We start from the raw sequence: 20,236 nt of genomic DNA on the forward strand, positions 1-20,236 counted from the left end.
TGTTCAGTATAGCTTCTTTTACCATGTTTTCCCCAAAATAAGACATCCCCTGATAATAAGCCCAATTGGGCTTTTGAGCTCATGGCAATAAGACCAAGTGCTTATTTCAGGGTTCAAAAAAATATAAGATTATTTTCGGGGAAACACGGTACATAGAAATGCAACATTTAACTCAAGCATTTTAAAATTATTTTTTTAATTAAAACATTACTATGCAAATTTTATATAAGCTATTCCAAGGAAAAAAACTAAACTGCTAAGATCTAATTTTGCTAAAGCTTGATCTTCACTTTTTATCAGCTTCCAATTTATTCATGGATACAAATCAGAAATTACCAAGTTATTCCAGAGTTATTAAATATATGCTAGAAAACTGGATAGAAATTAATAAGCAAAACATAGCATGGTGCTTTTTTCAATAATAACTTATAATGCCAAGTACAGAACACAAATATCTTAATATAATATAAAGCAGACACAAAGTGTGATGACTGAGTTCTTTGGTTAATGTATTTCCATGAATATACCAAAGAATAGTAAATTCTTAAATAACAGAATAACAGAGTTGGAAATGACCTTGGAGGTCTTCTGGTCCAATCTGCTGAACAAGCAGGAAATCCTGTACCATTCCCGACAAAAATCCTCTTTTTAAAAGCCTTAAAAGGTAAATAAAATTATAATTATAAATAAAATTATGCTATTGATTTCTGATGTAAAATACTATTTTTTTATTTTGCAGAGGGTAATCGGTTCCAAACACGAGATGTCAGAAACCCATTCAATTCTATCTAATATTTTTAAAAGGGGTAGACTGACCTCTCCTGGAAATAGTGCAAAATACTGCAGTTTTAAAGATTCATGCTCTCCTTCCATATTTCATGACAGTGGATACAATGAATCAATCAAGGACCCAAGTTTTTATTATACTGATGCAGAATGCAAAGGAGAACAAAATGAAACAGAATATTCTACATATTTGCATTCTAGTAGCTTGGGCACTTCAGCTTTGTCTCCCATTAAACATAATGCTATTTTATCAGAAGGAAAGGATGCTAATATACCTAGAGACTATTGTGAAACACCCAAAGTTGCTAAAAAAGACTCAACACTCCGCAGAAGGTTACTTGTGTCAAAAGCAGCATCTGTTGGTACATTGGGATGTTCTGAAAGGCAACTATCATCTTCAGCGAATAATAAGAAAAAAACATGCTTATCTCATTTCCTTAGCTTCGATGAAAGGATATCAAAGCATGCTTTGGATTCTCCAAAAGAGAAAAGCTATAAGCCTTTGGCTACTAGTACGCTAAAAATCGAAGAATCTCATTCTGATTGTCAGAAACTGAGGTCTATGTTCTCCCAGCAAAGGACTTCTACAATAGATGATTCAAAACCTAAAGGCAGCTTGTTAGAACCAGGTGGTTTATCACCAATCCAGTCCAAATCTTTTACAATCACTCCTAATGTTTTAACTGACAGTACACATATATATTTTAGTAATCAGAGTTCAGGGTTAATCAGAACTTCTCAATCTTCATTATCTACTGTAAGTGATGACAAATTTATCACACCCATCAACAATCTTGTTGAAAGATTTAATCTTAATACATGTGAAACAAATACACCATCTGTTAAAGAAATAAGTGACTTGAGCTTGCTAACTCCTGATACTAGTAGCTATAATTCACTTGGGTCTGATAAATCAGAGGATTCCTTTTCAGATCATGAGGGATCCTTCCAAGAATTACTTCAAAATCGTAATGAATCTTACAGCAATCTAAATTCTAAAAGAAAGGTAAAAAAACTGCAGCGCTCAAGAAGATTATCCACTCTTTCAGAACGTGGGTCACAATCAGAAAAAGAGGAAGATTACAATACCAATGCCAATTCAAAACCCAAACAAAAAGATGATTTTATCAATGAAGAAAATGAATTAGTTTTTAAAGAAGATGAAAGTAAATGTGTGGCTCCAAATTTTGGAAATCTCTCAAAAACCCCGGCTTTGCAAGTCATTCATGAGATCTTTATGCAAACCAGAAATAAAAGAACAGACAAAAAAGATCTACTGGAGAAACTTGATGGTGATCATTTATCTGTGTTAAAATATATTGTTGCTCAACTAATTGGCAAGAAAATAGGAATAGAAAAAGTAGATATCTTAACAGAATTAAAAGACAGAGACTTAAAACATATTCTTGCTACAATTTTAGACATCTTGACTGTAGAAAGTTTATGCAGGTAAGAAATATATATTTGCAAGATTATAAATGTTTGCTGAACTTTTCTATATAAATATAGCTACATTTAAATCACATAGACTAATAATAAATTTAGCCCTCTGAGTGCATATCTCATGTAGCCTAACTGCACTAGACAAAATGAATGTGCCCTAATCTGAAAATCTGCAAAATTTGTAGAAGCTAATAGCACCAACAAAACGTTTAGAAAAAAAATTACAAAAATCAAATTTGAAGACATATTTTGGAGTAGAATATTTGCTGCTATTGATTAAAAAACAGGTGGAAGGTGACTGGTAAATGGAAATCTGGATAAGAACACTCTACTTTTCAACATCTTGTGGTAATTTTCACTTGTATTCCAACTTTTCTTTTTGCTTTGTGTTATGTAATTTCTGACATGGTAGTACTTTCATTAAATAAGGCTTGGAATTGGACAAATAGTTATTATGTATGGAAAAGTATTTTCTATGTGTTTCATGTTAGGCTGAGGAATGAAGTATGTCAACATCATATGTATGAATTGCATATATTAGGAATTGAATATTTAATGCTAGCATTTGTTTCTCCATAGTAAATGGTGTAAATTGTTAAAAATGATTAATCTATAAATATTTCAATAATTTGATGAACATATATTGTCTTGATTTAGTTTGTTCTTAATGATAACCTCTAGTGTAGTTCTTTCATTTGTCAGTATATTAGGAACACTGTATACTTGAATTATATACACTTATACCTACAGTGTATTAGGAATGAAGCAATCCATTCAATTGTTGCATAATGTTGGAATGCTACTGATAACAAATCTTTCTTTCAGTATGTGGAAAGTAAGCAAAAACTGGCGAGAAATTGTTGTACATGATAAGCATGCAAATCGGAGGCGGAAGTTGTATATAAAACAGCTAAGAGCAGATGCTAAGGTAACTTACAAATTACACAGGCACTTTGGAAAGTGAATTGAAAAGACATGGTTTGAACTTAAAGAAAAAAAAACAACATGACAAATATATATCATCTCAAGTGCATGTCAGTATACTGCTGAACTGAGTTGGTGGGATGTTGGTAACAATAAACCAGTTTGGAAGTTTATATTAGAAATTCTAGTTTAAACAGAACAATATTAGTATTGATAAAACTGGATTTTGGCTGCACCTGTTGCATATTGGCCAGTATTGCTCTTGTTGTTAGCATGTGGCATGAGTATGATTAAAAAAGGTAACTTACTTTACCCCTTCTCTATTTTACTAAAAAGTGTTATATGAAGGCCTTGATTGACGAAAGCTAATATGTTATGTCTAGTGTCAACCATATGGTTTGATTATATGATTCTGTTTTGTTAGATATAATCTAATAAAATTAATCTTAATATATATATATATTGTATGGTTAAACTCTAACCATCTAAGAAACCTCTGTTTTAAAATTATTGAGATGAGGGAGATTTCTATATTTTTCTGATTGTAAAATTGTAAAATATTTTGATAAATGTATACTTGTATGCATTTCTAATTTATTTAATTCTCTGTTGGAAGTGATTTTTTTAAAATTGCATTTAAACTGCACTCAGTCATAGAATGCTACCATAGAAGATAACCTATCCATTACAGATAGGTTGAATTTGTTGGATATGCTTTACATTATGCTCCTGGAACTGGAAGATTGAACTGACAGACATTAACATAGGGCAATGTGAAGCTCAAAAGGTCTCTTCCTCTATCAACTCTGTAATCTAGAACAAACTTCTAAACAATTGCCATCATGCTGAAATGTATTCAGTTCGGATATTAAAGATCCCTACAGTATTGAAACTGAACGAATTAGAAAGTTTTTCATATAATTCTTACCCTATTATAACTTATCAGACAAACAACATATAGGATCTTTAAATGCATAGTGGACATAAAATGGTAAATTAATTTTGGTTTTTGTAAAAATAAATGATTTGTAGTGTTGGGTCATTTTTAAAGGGATGCCTATTGGACACGGAAAATGCTGGTAGTAAATTTATGGTGACTAGATTTGCACTGCGACCAATCCAGGCTCAAGCAAAATCTGTGGTATTACAAATGCACTCATCATGCAATGAATCTTTGACACCAATACAGCATTGCCTTAATCTTCAATCAAGGAGCAAGCGAGAAGCATATATAAAGGTAGGTAACTGCAATTATCTACTTTAGAATAAAACACAAATATAATTCTTTTAATAATATTTATAATATAATTCACACAATATAATTTGACATGGTCTCTGCTGAATTATGCAAGCAAAGATAAAAAAAATATTTATGGGAGAACGTATTATTTAATGAACTGAGACTATTGTTATATATTACTGAAAAAGTGATATCTGTTGCCATTAACTTTGTCTCCTGCCCTAATATATTTTCAAGTATAATGAAGTGTTTTGACTTTTTGTTTAGAAATATATTGAGCATTCTGCTCCTAAAATATATAATGTGAGAATAAATTAGTGGCTCTATGAAAATGCATGCATACAATACCTAAACTCTGTCTTCCTGATATAGGTTGCACAAACTCTTTTCAGTGATGAAGCTTTAAAACCCTGTCCAAGATGTCAGTGTCCTGCTAGGTATCACTCCTTAAAAAAACGTGGACTCTGTAGCCGGGAAGATTGTGCATTTGATTTTTGTGTTTTATGTCAATGTGCCTTCCATGGGTCTAGAGATTGTAGCAGTTTATCTTCTATGCGGCAAAGTAAAAAAGATGCTCCTCCAGGAAGTGCAGAAAGCAAGAGAAATTTAAAACGACTCTAAGCTTCTTGGAGTGAAGAGAACCAAGTGTGTCATCCCCTACCCCTAAATTTTCTTTTTTATATATAGGTAACACTTTTTAATAATTATGTATTTTGAAAGTATTACTTTGACCATGAATCAAGTCAATAATTTAATTCTTTGTATCAATATTCCAAATATAACTTTTGATACATTTTTGAAAAAAAAATGAAAAAATTTTAAACTCTTGTATTGGTGTTTGCTACTTTGCCAGACACACTCATGAGATTTCAATAAAGTACTTTCAACATAATTTGTTTTGCAATCTTGCTTTGGAATTTTAAATTTAGCTCTTGTTATTGTCAAAAAAGAATTACTATAGTAATGTGTGTTATATTTTACATTTTAATAGGTATTTCTAAATATATTACAATGATAATACAACATTTAAGTCATAGGAAGTAATAATTGATTAATTGAGAAAACTAAGACAGATTGGATTTATTACATACATGAGAGACCCCAGGAATTACAAAGACTGTAGGCTATAGTAAGGAGTTGGGGAAAAAAAACACCTCCTAAAAGAAAACAGTGAAAACCACTTCTGTAGGGTTGCCATGGACTTCCTCATTTACTATTGGTCTGTGGAATCAAGCTTCCATAGCATAGAAGTCGTATATTTTCAAACATTATGTTAATTCCAAATATTATTATTTACTTTTATGGTATCTAATATTCTAAATGCTATACACAACAACTGAAAAATAAGTTTATGTTCAGCAGACAGGATAGAAAAATAAAAGCCAGAATAAAAAGAGAAAAAAGGAATTTCAGATACTAGAATCTGAAATTACACACTCTGCCAATTGTCTGAACTGAACAGGTGAGCCCAGTGGTGGGTTCCAAACGGTGTTACCACCGGTTCTCTTTGTGCATGCGCTTTGCGTGCAATCGCCACACGCATGAGTGCTTCGCTCGCATGCATGCCAAAATTGCGCTCCGCGCAAGAGTATTAGGTTTCTGCCCAGCTGAGGTGCAGCAATCCACTCTGCCGTGCCTATCAGCTGGGCTAAAACACAATAAAGGTAGGAATAAAGCAGGGGTGGGCGGGAGGGCCCAGTTCCCAGTCAAAGAGAACCGGTCTAGTGATGTCACATCGTCACCACTACCGGCTCGGCAGAACCAGGCCGAACCGGAAGCAACCCTCCACTGGGTGAGCCTCTCTGCCTCTGAGTATGCAAATGACTCAGCAGCCTTTAGTCCTCTGGCTGATGGATGAGGCCAGAGCATAACCTCCTTCACTTTGTAGTTTCAGGGCAACTGGAGCCAAGTGATGGAATCTCAGCAGATCAAAACCACGGCAATCTGGAAAACATGCAAATATATTTCAAGATAATCACCATAGAATAAACAAAGTAGTTCTTCCTACAGAACTACTTTCTTCCCAAGCTATGTTTATAACAAATGGCTCTTATAATAAGGAACAGAAATTGTATATATCTCCTTTTTATTTTTCTGGGTTCTAAAATATTGTGTTCTGTACAAGGAAGATCCTGAGCAGAAAAATATATGGCAACATATAATAGATTTTGACTTCAAACATCATATTTGGAAATACGATAACTTGCATTGTATGCTGCTTAAATTCAAAATAGAACATCTCCAATAGTTGAGATTGAGAGCCTACAGATTATATTTTCCATTCATCTTCCTCTTATAGGGCCAGCCCAGTTTGCTTGTTTATTAAACAAATTTATATAGCTGCCCAACTCATACATAGGTGTTGTGACCCAGGCCCAAGTAGTTAGTATTAAATTCAAACAGTTCGAAAACAAACAGATTTTATTAGAACAGCTGAGAATTAACTCATTTTCAGCATAGTCCAAACTACATTAAAGCAAATTCTTCAAAACACCATTCCACAGTTTATCATCTGAGCTTGGGATAATTAGGCAAACTGCCAAAGGCTTTTCTTGGCAAAAGTTCAGAAGCAGAAGACGCTGACAAGAAATGAATACAGTGAAACAAGAACCAATTCTTTCTGGCAAAGAGGCCAAGAGCCGTTGCTGATCTTTTAAGCCTTATGGGAGGGGCCAATCATCTTTTGGCCCTACTCCCGAGTCATCCTCTCTGCTTTAGCTGTTCCTGCCTTCTGGCAGCTCTTCTCATATGTGCACTAGGAACAGGTTTGCTGTCCGACTCCGCTGCCAGCTCCGCAGGCTGCTGGCGGACCACAACAATAGGTGACTCTGGGCAGCGGAGTTGGAATTGGAATTGTCCTTCCATGATAAGAGCCTTCTCTCACTCTACTGGGTTTCTCTGGAAAGAAAGCATCAGCAGAACTCTGCTAAAGGTTTTATATATATTTAATATATACAGTATTTCAAATGCTTGAGGAAACTCCAAAAGCTTGGTACTCATCGTTAAGTGGTTCCAGAAGATGCAATGAGTACCAAACAATTTTTCCCATAAGGAATAATGTAGTGAGTCACAAGGTAGTTGTCACTGACAAGTTCTAGCTTGTGCATCGAGTACCAAACAAAAGATGATACTGGGGCAAAATTTCGCATCAAAATGCATTGAGTACCAAATTCGATGAGTTTCAAAGCAACTGAGTACCAAGGTACCACTGTATTTCCAATTACAAAAAAATTACAAAAAACCCCCAAAAACCAAGCATTCTAATTTTTCATCATGAATGGAGCATATAGGCTGGATTAATATAGCCATTTCTTAGCTGCTTTAACATCCATGGTAATAGTTCTATTCAGGGACCATACATTATGTATTTTAATTGTTTTTAATTTTTGTTTTATGATGTACAGTACACTGCCCAGAGTCATTTGTTGAGATCTTATCAGACTGTACTAAAACAGTTTGCCATTGAATGTGTTACAATCATTGTCTTAACATGTGAATATTAAAACATAATACGTACTGATACAAAATTACCTAAGTATAGTACTTGATTTATCATGTCATGTGACCCCACAAAATCAGCAATTTGGGGGAAGAGGGAATGAGTTGGCCATGGAGCTAAAGCTATTTATAGTGATAATACCTTCTCTGTGATTGCTGGAGAAGGAGCAAAATCTTAAACTTCACAACAGGAGGCTTTCCTTGTGATTTTGTCAGCCCAATGTTCCAGCATAAATTGCTCAGAAATGAATGCATAGGATTTATCTTTGCATAGTCATGAAACAGGGATTCAGTTTGAGTTATTGAGGGCATGGTAATGAATGTTACAAGGCTTCAGTTTTTAATGGTTTCTTCTGACAACACCAACATGTTAAGTGAACTGTAAAATGTGATATAATTTGTGGGATGATTTGCCAAACTTACATTTGGGTAATGGCCGGCATGTGCCAAAGGTGTTTTTGTAATGCTATCTGCCTTTTTCAAGCAGTGGAGAGACAGATGCTTGTGTTGTAAATATGTAACATCTCATGGGCTCAGCCAACTTTTACTAGGTTCAAACTATATGCTTTTTTATGCCAGATAAGCATTCCAAGAGATGTATGTACAAAGCATGGTTGGCTTGGTTTTAACCTTCAGATTTGTTGTTGTTGCGTTATGTGTTCTACATGCCCTAAATCAACTCAGCATATTGTTCAAGCTAAATCATAAACATATGTCAGTAATTTTTAATGAAACTTCTGAATATAAATTTGACCCCAGTCTATTTCCATTAATGCTAACTTGCCCAATTGTTGTGTCTATAAAGTCACCATATTTCAATTGACAAGATGGACTACAAAGCCCTAACAAAACAAAGTACAGTATGTAATCCAAAGACAGGTTTGCTATTTTGTATTTTTACCCATGTGCAACCTCTTCATCTTCTAGATCATGTTAACAATCTTGTAAACCATATATGAATTTAGAAATACCCATGACTTAGTGATAGGGCATTGCATGTTGAAGTTGTTAGTTTTAATTTGACTGACAATTCAGTTGTTAAATAAAAGGGTTGCCAAGTAAAAAAATCCCAGCCATGTTTACGATTTTACCCAGGATAGTGTGTATTAACTGTCTGTGATGGCGAACATGTGGCTGAGAGAGGTGCTGTGAAGTTTGTAAATGTGGGCACTGGTCACAAAGCTAATTTTTCATCACTGTTATAACTGAGATTGGTTGCTAAATGATGCAGTTGCTAACCTACCTTTGACTCCTATCAACAATCTGAATGCAATATTCTGGATCAGTTGCATCTTGGATAGTTTAAGTGGCCCATGAAGAGCAAAAATGGTCCATTCCCTATACAGCTAAGCTCTACTTCATTAAGACCTCTTTATCAAGACTTTTTTCCCATTGGAAATCCACCAAAGTGGCTGCATTTGGCATATTGAGCTGAGATATACAAATTCATTCCAGGCCCTAGCTGAAATCTCAGCATTCAAGTTGAGGACAATCCAGGAGAACACCTAGAATGCATATCTGAATCTTCATGTGATTCTATGCAGTGAAAGCTGCATCTTGAGTTCCTAATCTGCCTGATTGACAACTGGAGGATCTCTGTTTTATCTACGATTAAGCTTCAATTTGTTTGCCCTCCCATAAGCAAGCTGGACACATGCAACAATCAAATTAATAATGAATGCCATAAATATGGGATAAGAAGAACAAGCCAAATAAAGAATCCCTTCCAAAAAGGTTTTGTCACAGCATGGAAATATCTTGGTTCCAATTGCTTGTGCTTTTCCATGACTAGAATGAAATTAATTATAACCAAATCCATGCCATATGAATTCAAGTGATATAAAACAGACAACAAAACACCCACACTCTCCCTCTGAGTACTTTAAGCTGCTGCCAGAAGATCTTGTGAGAAACTGAGGGCATTTTTTCATTGTTGAATTTGGATCTTCAGGGAAGCCTGTGCTGAGAGGGATGTAGGAGGATTTGCAATAAATAGGCTCAGAGAACCAAATATCTTCTACTCCCCTGATGTTTGATATCTGACACTCTACAGCACAGCCCTGTGAGTTTCTTTTGAGATATGCTGGATTTCACCAGTAGGGGACATCAAAGATTCATTTTCAGAAATATACCTATTTTTAATCTTGTACTAAGGTCTATTCATGGCAATTGTAAACTCAGCATCATAGATTCATATTCCAGTTCTTCCTGCCAACTATATCCAGTGTGTATTTAATATTTAAAATATGTTTTCTTTGGCTATCAGTTACAACTTACTGCTCAGAGAAATCTTGGTTTATTTCAATGAGATCATGTAAAGACCTGAAAGCAAGAGGATGGAAGTTGGATGTTTAGGAGTAGAATGACCTTGGTCTCTGCAACTGCCAAACATCTGTCTGAAACAAAAGGACCAGCATATATAGAAGGGCATTTGTTAGATGTAAAAATATTCAACCAGGACTCTGTTCTTGGCTTGTTTATGTTATGATAAACTGGGAAGACTAGGATGGCTTAATCAGGGGTATTTCTACTTTAGTTTCCAGAACTCCATGAACCATATCCCTGAATTAGTGGTTATTCTTCTGCAAGTAGTTCTCTCTCTCTCTCTCTCTCTCTCTCTCTCTCTCTCTCTCTATATATATATATATATATATATATATATATATATATATATATATATATATATTCAATAATTTTATTAAATGTTACAATTACGTTACAATGCAGATGAAAACTAATAAAAGAAAAAAGTGCTAAAAGAAAAGAATAGAAAAGAAACAAAAGAAACAAAAGGATATAGTAAAGAAAAAGAAAAGAAATATATAAAGAAGTAATTTCCCCTTCATCACAATTATAAGCAATTTTAGTAATTTATTACCTTCCCCTAAAATACAAGTGTTCTCTTTTTCCCAACTTATCTCTTATTTATGAACAAATCCGTAAAACATTGTTATTTCAGTCCTAGACAGCAGACGTCCATTAAAGTTTAGCAGAGATAGCAACACATCTTTTTTAACCGTGGTCAAATAAACCAACTTTATAGTCCTTTACTTTTAACAATCTTAATCTTTAATCCCTTCAATCCTAGAACTTGATTTCTTGTCCTTTTTTTCTTTGTCATTTCTCACAAATGTCTTCAAAACGTTAACAAAACTAAATCAATATAGTCATTCTTCTGGCTTGTTATTTATATGTTTTTTTTACAGATAGTTATTAAGACATTCGCACATTTCATTTGTATATTCAATATATCCTCTTTTCACAGATCATTCTTTTAGCCTGTAATTTGTAAATCCACATTCAAATCAATTTCAGTGTTGTCTGGTAGAACCTCTTCCTCTTACATAAGATCATTTACACAGTCTATCTATATTGGCAGACATTTTTAAAATTAATTTCGGAGTCCATTGTTCACAAATACCTTTCAACATGTCCAATGTAAATATTTTGCTCCATTCTATGTTAGCAAATTGAGTTTAAGTAAGTCTGCTTTAATTGTAATCTTTAGTTTCTTCCTGTTTCCTCTGATGTCCAACTTTGAAAGTCTTATCTTATCATTTTTCTCAGAATTCAAAACAACAACCATTTGGAAGGAATCTTATCAATAATTTCAAAATCTTCTTTCAAATTGATATGGATCCTCAGGGAATTTCTAATTTTCTAAAAACAACACTAAGCTAATCCTTTTTCGATTTATTCACCGCAAAATTTTTCTAAATCCTGAAAATCATACTTAAAACTTTTTTGTCCCACCAATGTCTATATATGTACACATATGATATATATTTCATAATATATAATTATATAAATACATCCTACTCATTTTCTGTACTAACTGATAATGAGAAGCACAGTCCCTCTACTACTGAAGGTAATACATTGCATGACTAGTAATCATTTCTAGCTTTTTCTACACAAATTGGCCTAATCTTCTTTTCAAGTTACCAAAACCTGCCACTATGACTTCATTTCTCATTCTGTCATCGTCCACCAAAAATCTCTGTAGGACTGAATGATATTTCTTGCAACTTAAATAATCAACCTCATGCATACAGGAATCTCTCAGACCGAAAAATCTGAAACTTCTAACTTGATCTTTGGAAAAACGACACTATATGGGTGTCCACTATTAATATACACTGCTCAGAAAAATAAAGGGAACACAAGCAGAAGACATCCGAGATCTGAATGAATGAAATAGCCTTATTAAATACTTTGTTCTTTACATACAGTAGTTTATACACTGCTCAAACAACTAAAGGGAACACAAAACTACTGCATGTAACGAACAAAATATTTAATAAGGCTATTTCATTCATTCAGATCTTGGATGTCTTCTGCTTGTGTTCCCTTTATTTTTTTGAGCAGTGTATATGTACTAATGACAGACCAATTGTATAGAACTTTAAATGGGAAATAATGAAAATAACTGAAGACAAACAATTCATTGGTAGAATGGAAGTGTGTGACTGGCCCAAAACGCCAGCCATTCATCTGAACCCCCGGAGACTAACCAAAAAGGTTGTTGCTAAACATTGGTAGGAGGGAGCCTTGCCAGATAAACGCAGGTAAGAATTCCACACAGTATAATCGTCACCAAGGCAGCCGCATTAGCTATTGCCAAATGCATCACAATAGAAATGGCCTATCTTGAAAATAAGATCGATAGATTTCGCTTCATCTTTTGATCAGACTATCCAAATTCCACCTGGTGGGAACCATAAACACGTTGTTCAGTACTTTCTCCAGCCGATTGCCAGACCAGTCTTGAGGACTCTCCGAGCTTCCGGAGAAAAGAGCGGGCGGGGAGGGGGCGCGCAAACTTTCAAAAGTGCACCGGTCACTGGCCAATGGGGGGAGCGGGGAGGGGGGCGAGGGGAAGAGCGGCCATCAGCTTTGGCCGGCCGGGCTAGCATAAGCCACATTTTCCGTCCTTTCTTTGCTTCTCGAATAACTAACTACCAGCGGGGAGAAGTTCTCTTGGTTGTTTCGAGTTGGCGACTGTCGCTTCTCTCTGCCTCGTTTCCTCCGGCTGGGTCGTGTGGTGGAGAAAAGCCTCTGCTTTGCCCTGCCCGCTCCCGACCAGGGTTGGTGCCTTGTTGGGGTCAACAACTGCCCTCGTCTTTCCTCCCCGCATTGTCACCCGCAGCTCCATAGCAACCCAGCTTCGCTGTGAGACCACACAAACCAGGCTAAGCGCCAAGTGCAAACTCTTGGCAAGCCCTTTTGCGCTCAAAATTCGGCTTGAAGTTCGCCGCAGGCAGCCTCTTTCAACGGCCCCAGCGGAGGAGGGTTGTTCTTTCCGCTTTCCCCCCCTGCGCTCGCCGGAGAAGAATGAGGCTTTAACTCAACTCGGGGGCGTGGGCGGGGGGAACCACAGGGCTTCTGCAGAGCCCGGCCGCGCGTCTGCACCATGCGAGAGAAGAAACTCACTACCGGTAGGTGCCAGAACTGAGAGGCTGCCCGGGGCTTCCTCACCGTGATCCGGAGAGGGTGGGAAAGAAGCGGACCCTGGAAAATGCCAGTTCGCCCCTCTCCCGTTGCCCCCAGCGTTGTCCCGCTGTTCTAAGGAAAGGCAAGGTCAGAAAGAAAGGAGAGTAGTCAGAAATATTTTTTTGGACAACATGAATCGTTTGTGGACAGTGAAAACATAGAAGTCCTGATCTGCTCTTCCTCAAGCACCGCTCAGATTAATTTTGGGGGTTTCCTCCTTTGCAATTCCTGTGTAAAATTAAAACTGAATTAAAATTAAAAAGTCAAATTAAAAAGTCAATCCATAGCCTGGCTAGGTGGCTCAATGGCTAAGACGCCGAGCTTGTCGATCAGAAAAATCAGCATTTGGGCGGTTCGAATCCCTAGTATAGGTCTACTGCGTGAGCAGGGGGTTGGACTAGATCAGGGGTCTCCAACCTTGGTAACTTTAAGTTTGGCAGGTTTAAAGCAAGTTGCTGGCTGGGGAATTCTGGGAGTTGAAATCCTCCAAGCTTAAAGTTGCCAAGGTTGGAGACCCCTGGACTTGATGACCTCCAAAGTCCCTTCCAACTGTTACATTCCGGTTTTCATGAATAATATTTCCAAATGGTAAAGTCTCCAATGACTTGTGCTTGACCGAGCAGTTTTCTTAGCAGTTCTAAAGTTTGCCATTGACTTTTTCCAAGAAGATTTTTTCCCCAAGCTTATCAGCCTTGGGATCTTGTGCTAGTCTTCCGATGAAATACTAACCCTGCTCAGCTTTGTCAGGGTCAGTTAAGATTGGCTAGTTGATGACCCAGTGTGGGCAAACGGTTGTATAAATGCAGAATTGGGTTCACAGCAAAAGGTCCTAATGAAACAAAAGAACACAATTTAACTAAGAATGAAGTAGCTGTCATTTCAGTGAAATAAATGAAAGCTTAACTCTGGTTTATTTTGAGTTGGTCTGTTGCACCCAAATTAAATACTTTTTAACATGAATATGCTATTTTTATAAATGGGATTTGGTTTCCATTCTATATATGGAACACAGAACACAGAACACAGATTCCACAAAATGAGGAATCTACTTTCTATCATTCCTGCTTTTTTCACATTAGCTATGTTGACTATAAAGAATTGTTGTTCAGCAACATACAGAAAGCAGCAGATCACCAACCAAGGTTTCTAGATCCAAGTTCGTTGTTTTTCTCTTCTGAATCATTTAAGTCTCAAAAATAATTCTGACATTTGCTTAGAAATTTAACTGAATGAACTCAAAATCTATTACTCTTCAATGAAAGCTAATTCAGCAAGCCATAATGAATGTTCATGGACACTTCATTCTGAAACACCAATTTAGTCTGACACAGTGGTCATTTCTCTGACATTTGTCTTACAAAACTAGAATTTAGAAAATGAGATGTTTTAAAAATATTAGAACTTAATATATAGGATTGCCAGCAGACTCAGAGAACTAATCAGAATTGTTCTTGTTCTTCTTTCTACATCTTTTAAAGCTTATCATAAGCTTTAAAACATGTAGAAATTGAAATGTTTTATCAACCTAATAATAACTTGCTAAGAACTGCCCAACAAGCTTTTTACACAGGAAAGGAACCATTTAAAAATTGGCTTTCTTCTTGCTTAATGGCAAACATATACATTCTAAACATGTTGAAATATCCTATATGTTGGCATGAATATTTTAAAATGAATAGACACCATAAAGAGATCTGTCTCTCAAAATTCCTCACTATTTTACTTGCTTGCGTTTAACAAGCAAGTAAAACAGTATTTTTACAAGGAAGAAACTATCTGGGTGTTTGATTTATTTGGTTATTGCTGTTTCTAGTGTGAACAGAAACTTATGATCAGTGTATTGATCTTGGGGGTGGGGGCTTATGATTACTGTATAGCTATTTTGCTTTACTAATAACTGATTTTGCCATAACTGATAATTGGCTACTAATAAAACATCAAGAATTTATTTGTCTGAATAATTTTAATAACTTCATAATTGGTCCAGATAACTTTCATTATTAGATATACATTATTAATTCTATTTTTGTTTATGTTTCAGTGCCTCCCTCCATAAGAGAGAATGAATTTGTAAGTAAACTGTTTTTCCTGTCTCGTTGCAACTTGTTGAAAATAGTCATTCTAATATTTGACCGATTTTCAGATAGAGCAGCTATGCTGATAGAGCATAACTGACATTTAAATCTTCCCTGTCCTTTATATATAATTATCCAGTCAGTTGCAGCAACCAACTGTATCTTACATGCATTTTTTGCAGAGATAAGAGTCTTAAGTGTGATGTGATCTTGACTCTATCACTCTGTTTATGCAACCATGTTATTTTGCAACTGTGTTATTATGCAACCGTGTTATTGTGGCAGAACATTAAACATTTTGAATCAGAAATAAGTTCCACTTAATCAAATGCTTTTCATTCCATAGTAACTGTGAATATTATTGAAGACAGACGTACGTAATAATTTGAAAAAGAATGCAATGGGAGCATTAATTTGGAAAGCTTAGAGCTCTCCCTCCAAAAATCTTTCCTCTTACTTCAAACATCTTTTGCAGGAGGAGTGAGAAACATGGAGCATTGATTCTCAATCTTGGCAACTTTAAGATGCGTAGACTTCAACTCTCAGAAGTCCCAATCCAACAGACTGGCTGGAGAATTCTGGGAACCGGTGCACACATGTTAAAGATGTCAGGATTGAGAAACATTGATATACAACCTCTTCTTCCACAATTAAGTTTCAGGACAAAGCAGGGAACCATCATCATTTATCTTTCTTGCCTGGATGACCATTTTCCATCTGCATCTTTCCAATTCTTTCACAGATTCAGATAGACTAGAAGAAGAATAGGGAGGGCCAAGTTGGGCCTTTAAAGAAAGGAATAACTTCAGAGAGAGGAACGTGGCTTTCCTTCCCTAAAGGTCTTATCCTTTCCATAATTCAGCCTGCCAGATGCTCTAAAACTTCTGTTTAGAAGTCAGATTAAACAGGAAGTTATAAACAAAACAGGAAAGAATTAAGTGCATTGATATCTCAGGCCCTTTTCCACATTAAGCAGTGGATAGTGCTCTCTATTGGCCCATTGTTGGGTCAATAAAAAGCTTTACAAGTATGAAACCAGTGCTGATCCATAAACTCGTACTACCTCTGTCACTCGTGTTCCCTGTCCCTGCCAGCCACTGGATTAGCCTTCAAGGTACAAAGCTTAACAGGTGCGAAACAATTTGAGGCTACTCTCAGAATACGAGGAAAAGCTCTGTTTTAATAACAGTACAGCTTAGGCCAACTTGAACCCAGCTCACTTGGAGGACAAAGAAAGGCAATGTCATAGGGACCCAGCAGAAAGACAGAGATGGTTTGATGCAGATGGGGACATCATTTTGGTGAAGCCAAAAGTGCCTTTTCAAAAGGCAATTTTGAGAAGTCAAATGTCTGCAAAGAAAAAATAAAGTCCAGTTGCCTTTTGAAAAGGCACTTTTGGGACATCTGCAACCTGGATGACTAAGAATCTCCATAGATATTTTGGTGAAATGCACCTATTGAAACGTCTCTGCCTACCCCATTACCTCATCCTATCCAAGAATCTGCTTCTTTTTGCTCTGACAAAGTATACGTTATTTAGGACAAAATAATTTGACCCTATTTCTACAACAACTTTAGTTCAGTTTGGCTCTGCCTAAGGGAGGCAATCTGGAATTGAAGAAAAATGTGCTGAATTGTCAAAGTAGGTGAATTACTTGACGATAAATCAGCACACAACTTTCTGGCAGAGGTTTGCGTTCTAGCTGGCAGCCAAGTTAAGATTTATACATGATTATCAGGATACTAAGGGCAAGCAAATCAATTTTGTGGAATAAATATCTTTTGTTATTGTACAATATCATCCATCCCTTACAAGGAGTTAAGAACAAGAAAAGGCTTAATATATTTTACATATAATTTTAAATATAAAAGTGGAAAGTTTTAGGCAGTAGTATTGCTGTAGTATCATATGTTCACAAAAAATATTGTTGTCATTATCAGAAGTTAAAATATACTCCTTCTTTTATCTGTTCCAGTAAGTTAAAAATATATCCACAATTTTACTTAAACCAATAGTGCTTCTTCTAAGAGCAGCTAGATCACTATATACAAAATAATAGGGAAACAGAAATATTAAAGAAATAAGTGCTTCTTTGAAATATTTGGGACAACAAGCAGCTCGGCTAAATCTAATAGTGTTCAAGAAAGCACAAGAATATTGAAAAAATAAAAAGTTCAATTATAGTGCAACATATAGCCACATAAACAGATAGAGAATTACAGTCTAAGATTTATATGCACAAATAGATTACAGATAGTCCTTGATTTATGTCACAATTGAGTCCAAAATTTCTGTTGCTAAGCAAGACAATTGTTAAATGACATTGCAACCTTTCTTGCAACAGTTGTTAAGTGAATTAAGTGAATGCAGTTGTCAAGTTTCCGAAAGATGCCCTAATGTCAACTTGCAAAGCTTTCAAGTTGCCAGCAGTTCTTAAATCAGTCAACAGTCAAATGGCTGTTAAGTGAATCTAGATTTCCCCATTGACTTCTCTTGTCAGAAGTTTGCAAAAGGTGACCACGTGATCCCAGGACACTGCAACCATTATAAATACATACCAATTGCCAAGCATCTGAATTGTGATCATGTGGCTATGGCAATACTGCAAAGGTCATAAGTGTGAAAAATGGTCATAAGTCACTTTTTTCAGTGCTGATGTAACTTCAAACAGTCACTAGATGAATGGTTGTTTAGTCAAGGACTGTCTGTAACTTTAAATAATATTCTAGGTAGGATCCAAAGGACTATATGTATATGCATCTTTTTATTAACTGGGCATTAATGAAACAGAAGTTGATACTTCCACAGCCAGGAGTTGACTATGAAATATGTCTCACAGACTGGTTCAGTGGTGTATTAATCATTAGGCAGACTAAGCACGTGCTTAGGGCACCAGGCCCAAAGGGGGCACCACAAAGTTGAGAAAGAAAAAAAAAACCCAATGAAGATTGGTTCTTCATTGAAAGGAGGGGGGCACCAAGATTTGTCAGTGCTTAGGGCACCAATGAGCCTTAATCCGCCACTGGACTGGTTAAATATGTCTCTCCAGGATGCTGGCTGGAATTCTGGAATTGAAGTCCACACATCCTACAGTTGCCAAGGTTGAGAACTATTGCCTAGTGGAATGTGTCTAATAAGCAAGAAATATCTTTTAATAATCAAACTGTAGAGTGGAATCAATGTTTATTCTGCAAATGTCTTACTTTAGATGCATGTATGTAGAATACATAGGCTTTTCTCCTGTAGAGAAAAACTAAAGGCCTTTTGGGTGGGGCCAACAATGAAAACCAGCTACTCTAATTGCATTGAGTCCTCTACATGTGTAATTGCTAAAGGGGGAGGCATCTTTATTCAGATTTCCCTCTCTTCACACATTCATAGTCTGAACAACAGGATTTCTTTCTTTATTGGGAAAGGTATTCATGGCTGGCTCTTATCATGGGAAAGGTATTTTTCATATGTTGTTATTCCTGATAATATCTAACTCAAAACTGCTGTTGACAGTACAACAACACAAATGCATAGCACCAATATGGACATATTGCACATTCAGTAAAGCTTGGGAAGATCTCCTGCTGCAAAAATCCAAACACCCACTAGATGGCAGCAACTGGTTTATAATTTCTATTTCTATTTACTGCCATCCATTGATTATCTGTGTTTTTGAAGCTCAGATTTGTATCCCTATCAAATAAGTCTGCATTTTAACAACATTCATTATTCAGTGAATGTTGATTATTCAATTATTAGTCAACCAGGATTTTCATAAAGTTCAAAATTTAAGAATAAATATTTGGTTGCTAGATGTCTATTGAGATTCTCAGTCATCCAGATCATGATTGTCCCAAAGGTGCTTTTTCAACAGGCAACTGGACTTTCTGATTTTTCCTTTGAAGACGTTTCGCTTCTCATCCAAGAAGCTTCTTCAGCTCAAGAGAAGCGTAATGTCTTCAGAGGAAAAATCAGATAGTTCAGTTGCCTCTTGAAAAAGCACCTTTGGGACATTTGGCTGCTAACTCATTGCGTTAAATATGAAATGTAGAATTATTATTTTTTTTTGTCTTGAGATTTATTCTAACACTTGAGATTTGCTTTCCTAAAATTTACATTATTCTGATGCTAGTACTATTACACAGGGAATAATAAAAGATTAGATATTAAAATACAAATATAATTCTTATAGAAATTATAAAGGTTTTTAAAAGATTAAAAATAAAATTACAAACCACTTCTGAAAAAAATCTTGCCAAGAAAACTTCAGGAATTTTTCCAGGCACTTACTAGGAGTTAGTATTGTACTACCTGTACTACCAAGAGTCTTGGTAGTACAGGGGTTTAAGGCACCCTGTTATTAAAAGCTGGTTATTAAGACCAGCTGCCTGCAATTACTGCAGGGTTCAAATCTCGCCAAGGCTCAAGGTTGACTCAGCCTTCCATCCTTTCTAAGGTAGGTGAAATGAGGACCCAGTTTGTGGGGGCAATAAGCTGACTTTGTATAAATATACAAAAGGATGAAGGCTATTGCTGAGCACGTTGTAAGCCGCCCTGAGTCTTTGGAGAAGGGCGGCATATAAATCAAATTAAAAAAAAAAAGTATTGACTCAAAGGCACATATACACCCACACAGTTTTGAAAGTCATATATATAATGTCATAAAATTGAAAAGGTTCACAGTTGGTATTTTCAATAACATGGGCTAATAACACATAGATGTCTGCATATTTTCTCCTGCTTCAAATTCCCTAACTAACAAGGGATTTATTTTCTATGGGCTTC

At 35.9% G+C, this 20,236-nt stretch overlaps 2 protein-coding genes across 2 annotated transcripts in view; both read left to right on the forward strand.

Moving 5' to 3' along the window:
• Positions 1–763: 763 nt before the first annotated feature.
• Positions 764–5,014, forward strand: FBXO43 (F-box protein 43). The gene is made up of 4 exons (XM_070942091.1): positions 764–2,235; positions 3,055–3,157; positions 4,205–4,390; positions 4,766–5,014. The coding sequence occupies exons 1-4, from the start codon at positions 764–766 to the stop codon at positions 5,012–5,014; spliced, it is 2,010 nt and encodes a 669-aa protein (XP_070798192.1).
• An 8,290-nt stretch (positions 5,015–13,304) lies between these two features.
• Positions 13,305–20,236, forward strand: part of RGS22 (regulator of G protein signaling 22) — an 86,149-nt gene continuing 79,217 nt past the window's right edge. Inside the window, exons 1-2 of the mRNA XM_070942092.1 lie at positions 13,305–13,329; positions 15,426–15,454. Coding sequence (XP_070798193.1) covers positions 13,305–13,329; positions 15,426–15,454 — 54 coding nt within the window. The remainder of the gene's footprint in view (positions 13,330–15,425; positions 15,455–20,236) is intronic.

Source organism: Pituophis catenifer, unplaced genomic scaffold (assembly GCF_029215685.1).
Source record: "Pituophis catenifer annectens isolate HBS135680 unplaced genomic scaffold, rPitCat1.0.hap2 SCAF_3, whole genome shotgun sequence".
Lineage (NCBI taxonomy): Eukaryota > Metazoa > Chordata > Lepidosauria > Squamata > Colubridae > Pituophis > Pituophis catenifer.